The sequence below is a fragment of the Triturus cristatus genome, chromosome 1_1 (assembly GCF_964204655.1).
Source record: "Triturus cristatus chromosome 1_1, aTriCri1.1, whole genome shotgun sequence".
NCBI classification, from domain to species: domain Eukaryota; kingdom Metazoa; phylum Chordata; class Amphibia; order Caudata; family Salamandridae; genus Triturus; species Triturus cristatus.
The window spans coordinates 98,226,175-98,232,174 of NC_140579.1; the positions used below are offsets into that span (position 1 = coordinate 98,226,175).

General features: G+C 42.5%; 1 protein-coding gene across 1 annotated transcript; it reads left to right on the top strand.

The window, feature by feature from the left end:
* The first annotated feature begins 4,321 nt into the window (after positions 1-4,321).
* LOC146869612 (olfactory receptor 4E2-like) lies at positions 4,322-5,269 on the top strand. The gene has a single exon (XM_085640170.1). It carries the CDS (start codon positions 4,322-4,324, stop codon positions 5,267-5,269), a length of 948 nt encoding a protein of 315 aa, XP_085496296.1.
* Positions 5,270-6,000: the final 731 nt, after the last annotated feature.

The window sequence follows — 6,000 nt, forward strand, 5'->3', positions numbered from 1 at the left end:
TATTTGATGAGACCGAGGATGAGACTGCCTTTTGGGGATGTCACACCACACTAATGCTCTTAATATTTGCAACATCCTGTAAAAATGATCATAGCGGCCTAGAACACTTATTTTATTGGGAATTTCTATCATTCTATTGGAAGGATATCTGGACTCATCTTTGTAAAATATTCCATACAAACATTGTACTGGATCCCGCCACGATACGCCTAGGCCCTTATGCCTCTGTTTGTACTCCTTTGATTTAAGAATCGGATCTGGCCCTCCTCGACCTTGTACTGCTGATAGCTACGAAAATTATCCTCCTCGACTGGAAAAATGTTATGCATGTCTCATACCATACTTGGTGAGCCTGGGTCACTTTACTTAGGAGTACTCATTCCACACAAATGATGGTGCCCAGTAATCCCACAGTACAGCAGACGCTGAGGAGCTCTCTCGTCTCCTTTATCACACAATCACTGTTACCTTCATACCATGTAGGTTAAATGGCTCAGTTGAGTCATTTATATTCTTACTGTTTCTCTCTGTACCACATGTTCTCCTATGTCCTAGGCCTTTTCTCTTTTCTTGCTTGTCTCTCTGTCTTTCATCTATCCTATTCTACTCCATTTCTCTGCTATCTATTTTATTATGACTGCATTTTGGGTTCAATAATATTCTACTGGGCCACCTGCACACTTAAGTGTTACAACGAATCTTAGTTTATAGATTTACTTGGTTGATCATCTCATTTGATGATGTTCATTCTCATACTTGCTGGCATCTACAGTTTTCAATGAAGAGGCAGTATTATTAGCCACTGGCTCAATTGTTATGTATAACTTACACTTTTTCTGGTTTCTTGTTTACCACTCTGTATCTTGTGGAAAGTCTTTCAATAAAATGTTCTGAAAACAAACAAAAAAAATTGTGAAACGGATTCTGCTTGCGTGATAGTGATTGCGCGGTCTAATTTTCTTTTTTGCATCATGGTCTATTAGACATAAAGTTACGGCCCAAGTAAAACCCACCTCTATTTAAGGGCTTTTCCATGGATAAGCTTTAGAAAAATGAATTCGTTTGTTTTGATTGCATTTTAATGAGTGAGAGCTATTTTTTTCTATTTTAATATTTTTAATCAATCTTTCTATTTTTTCTGCTTCTCTTATGACTGTAGGGCTTTTAGCTTGTTTTGATTGATTTTAGTATTGATCTTTGCCTTATCCTGTAGGTATGGATGTCAGAAATGGGAGTCTCTAGTTGGCAAGGGCTTGCACATTTATTCAAGCAGGGAACCTTCTTCCTAGTCAGGATAAGGGAGTTACACTCCTAAAATAACCCCTGCTCACCCCCTTAGTAGCTTGGCATGAGCGGTCAGGCTTATCTTAGAGACAGTGTGTAAAGTATTTGCACATAACCAACAGTAATACAGTGAGAACACTACAAAAGAACACCTCACCAGTTTTATAAAAAGTATCCAATATTTTATACACTCAAAACAAGACCAAAACGATAAAAATCCACGATACAGTACTTAAAAAAGGTATACTTTTGCAAGAATACTTGAAAAAACACAGTTCGTACGAGTCATTAGCTCCTTCCGGGGCTACCGCGATGCTGAAAACAACAGAGTCTGACAGTTCCAGCTGACCGTGTAGGTACAGGCCAACAAAAGCGTGAAAAGCCTCAGTAACAGTACCTTTGTCATTGCGGCTGACACGTTGCTGTGAGTCAGTTGTGGCAACCGTTGCAGTTGCATTACAAAATGGAAGCGGTGCAGGGTGCGGTGTCCTCTCGATGCAGTGAAGGCAGCGGCTCAGTGACGATCATCCAGATGGCGTCGGTGAGACCAAGGCTTACAGTGCAGGACGAGACGGTGCTCGATGGTGAGCTGGCAGATTGCGGTGCAGGCGACAGAGCTGGTTACTGGGAGCTGGCACGGTCGGTCCAGACGTCTGTGTGGGACGATGCGATGCGTTTTGAAACTTACGAGCGGTGCCTCCAGCCATGATGCGGTCACGGGTGTCGAAGTCAGTGGCAGCGACGGCATCGGTGAGACCAGGATGGCAAAGTGAAGCGAGGCGGTGCGGTGTGCGGTGCGCGGTGCGCACAGGTCATAGCGGAGGCAGCATCGGTCGTCATCGTTTGTAAGACCAGGGTTGCTGTGCAAGATGGGATGGTGTGGTCTGCGGTGCCGTCAGGACACTGAGTCAGCGACGGAGTCAGTGACGGAGTCGGTTGCGGTTCCCTTCTCTGTGGCAGCTGAAACAGTGGTTCCAGAAGCTGTACCCAGAGGTTGGTGAAGTCTTTGCAATCCCTAAGACTTCAGATCAGGAGGCCAGCTTTAATTCAGGCCCTTGGAGATACTTAATAAAGAAGTTGTAGAAAGTTCAGTCCAGTCCTTTCACTGCCCAAGACAGAAGCATCCACTGCAGGCCAACACAGCAAAGCACTCAGCAAAGTGGTAGTTCCTCCTCACAGTTTCTCCAGCTCTTCTTCTTGGCAGTCTTCTTGGTCCAAAAGAGTTCTAAAGTTCTAGGGTCTGGGCCCCAATATTTACACCCCAAAAGCCTTTGTTCTCTGAAGAGAGAGATTGTCTTTGCCCAGCCAGAACCAGTTCTGTCCTCTCAGGTGCAGGAGGTGGAGACAGCATTGCCAGAGGCAGACCCGGCCCATTCAGGTGAAAGAGAATCTCCCCCCCCTACTCAGCCCAGGTCTATTCAGCCCATCCCTGACCCATCTAGACTCTCAAGAGCCACTGCTCCTCTCCAGCCTATGTCATCCCAAAGCCAGATAGTCAATCCACAAACTCAGCAGAGGCATACTGGATGGCTAAGCAAGAAAATACTTACTTTCGAAAAGTGGTATTTTCAAACACAGAATGTAAAAATCATCTTTACTAAAAGATGCATCTTTAGATTCTTAGTTCAGGCATACTAAACTTTATTTTCCTACCTTGTTCCGAAGGGGTAGTTATGTTTATAAGATGTTATAAACAAACTCCTTATTCTGTCCTATGGAAACAGATAGACTTGCAATAGTGAAAAACAAAATTTGCAGTAATCCACTATCAGGACATGTCACGAACATCAGTGCATGTCCTACCTTTCACATACACTGCACCCTGCCATAATGGGTACCATGGGCCTATCTTCAGGGGGTGACTGATATGTTAGAAAAGGGAAGGTTAGGGCCTGGAAAGTGGGTACACTTGCCAAGTCGACATGGCAGTACCAGACTGCACACAGGCTCTGCAATGGCAGGCCAGAGATACATTTACAGGCTGCTTGTGGGGTACACAATCAGTGAGGCAAGCCCACCAGCAGCATTTGATTTACAGGCCCTAGGCACACATGGTGCACTGTACTAGCTACTGACTAGTAAATCAAATTAGCCAATCACGGAAACACCAATCCATAACAACAATTTACAACAGGAGCACTTGCACTTTAACACTGAACAGCAGTGAGAAAGTGCGCAGAGACACTAAACCAGCAAAAACAGAGTCAAAACCGGGAGGTCAGAAAGCAAAAAGACAGGGGACACATGCCAAGAGATGCCAAGTCTAACAATGGATTCATTGTTTGATGATGTATTCTGATGTTCGGGCTGCATTAAACTTAAATACTGAGGAAATCTGTATCTACTTGTCTCATCAGTATGTTACCAAAATTGTGCAATGTTATATCTTTCCTCTATAGTATTGAGTAGAACATTTTGTCAAGCAATTTCTACAACTTTATATAATAATACATGTAAAATGGATTGAATTTAAACATCATCTTTGAACTTTTGTTTTAAATATAACCACATGGATTTCTTACATATTTTGAAGTAAGTTTTCACCCGTTTGCATCTGGAATGTGGGTCTTTGCATATTTTACAGTCAAAAAGTGGACGGGTGTATTTTATTCATTTTATGTAATAGCAAAATAGCGCACACTTATTATGGCTCGATGTTATAATGCAAAAAGAACAAAGTGATGGAAATGAATTTGCACTGCTTCCTATGTGCCAGTGAAGTATTCTCTGACCTGGACTCAGAAAGGTGATTACAAAGGGTATTTGTTTTTCATGTAAAGTCTTACAAGTTTCAGAGTGCATGAATATACAATATTTGTTTATAAATCAGGCTATTTATTAATTAAGTAATAAGTAATCTATCCAGTATAAAACAACTTCTACATAAAAGAGAGAGTCTGTTCAAATGAGCCAAAAATATCATTTTGACGTTAAAATTACTTTGCAACACTATCTTAAATTAGCGATATTTAATTTTCCTGTATATGTTTTTTTTCGTCTACAGAATATTAATTCAAAGAAAAATCATCCCTTACAAATGGGAAACAGAACAAATATAGAAGAGTTTGTCCTACTTGGACTCTCGAGGAACGCGGAGATGCAGATAGTGTTGGCTTTGGCATTTTTAGTACTTTACTTGGCAATAGTGATTGGAAATAGTCTCATCATCGTTGCAGTGAAAATTGTGTCATCTCTTCAGTCTCCCATGTACTTCTTTCTCAGCAACTTGTCCCTCATCGACTTGTGCTACCCGACCGTCACCATCCCTAAGATGCTTGTGAATATCCTATCCGGGCGTGACACCATCCCCTTCAATGGATGCCTTTCCCAGCTCTTCTTCTTCCATCTCTTTATTTCGGCAGAGGTCTTCCTGCTTGCAGTGATGGCTTTTGACCGCTACGTGGCCATATGCAACCCCTTGCGTTACACCACCATCATGAGCAGGCGAGTGTGCAGCCTGCTGGTGCTCGGCTCGTGGTTGGGAGGTGTTGTGCATTCCGTGGTGCAAACCATTCTGATGATTCGACTTCCCTTCTGTGGCCCCAATGAAGTGGACAGTTTCTTTTGTGATATCCCTCCCTTGCTGAATTTAGCCTGCTCGGATACCTTCATCACAGGGATATTGATTGTGTCCAACAGTGGGCTGATCTCTCTGGTCAGCTTCATCCTCTTGCTCGGCTCCTACACCTCGATCCTACTATCTTTGAGACAACAGTCGGCCGAAGGGAAGCAGAAGGCGCTCTCCACCTGTGCCGCTCACCTGACGGTGGTGACAATATTTTTCGGGCCCTGCATCTTTATCTACACACGACCCTCGAGCAGTTTATCAATGGATAAAATAGTTTCTGTTTTTTACGCTGTCATAACACCTTTGCTGAACCCCATAATATATACACTAAGAAATGTAGAAGTTAAAAATTCCATGAAAAAAATGATAACGGACTGTCGGAGAATATTTATAAGAGGGGACAAAACACCATCATAAACACTACTGACCGAGAAAGACTTCTCTCCCTCGAGTCCATCCCATTTCGAGTTAAATAAGTTAATATCATATTTCCAAGTATTGCTTACAATAAATACACTTGTACTGCAGGCAGGAGTTCACATCGACGAAGAGGAGACTACACATGACCTTAAAACGTACATGGTCATGGTCATGGCCATTACAGATTCATGAACTTGAATATTGTGTGCAAAAGGAACGGAGCACGCAAGAGTGCATGCGCGCTAAATCGGATAAAATTAATGAACCACAAAGTAAAAAAACGAAGGGTGAGCTCCAGATACTTGTTTTGTTGATAATTACCGTTCCGTTCCAAACTGTCAGCACCCCGCCGATAAATCAAGATTATTCAGAAACCATATGATAGTCACGCCAAGGACTATTCATGAAGTCATCAGCATATAAGAATGGTCACTTTGACATTCAAATATGGGACATTTAATCACGAACGGATATTCCATAACAAGGATTATCATTTCATGCGAAGGGGGAATGTTCACGTTTAATTCTGTGATAAATTTTGAAGTTTGTTTGTGTTCACGGATACGATTGGGAATGGGATAGCAAAGGGGAGGGGTTACATTGACACGTGATAGATTGCACTAATGAGTTACAGGTGGTCAGGTAACTTTAAATAGAGTGGTTTCCTGGCGGACGGGTAAAATGAAGATCAGATATGGAGGGAGTTCTGTGGCAGGTTTACATCAGGT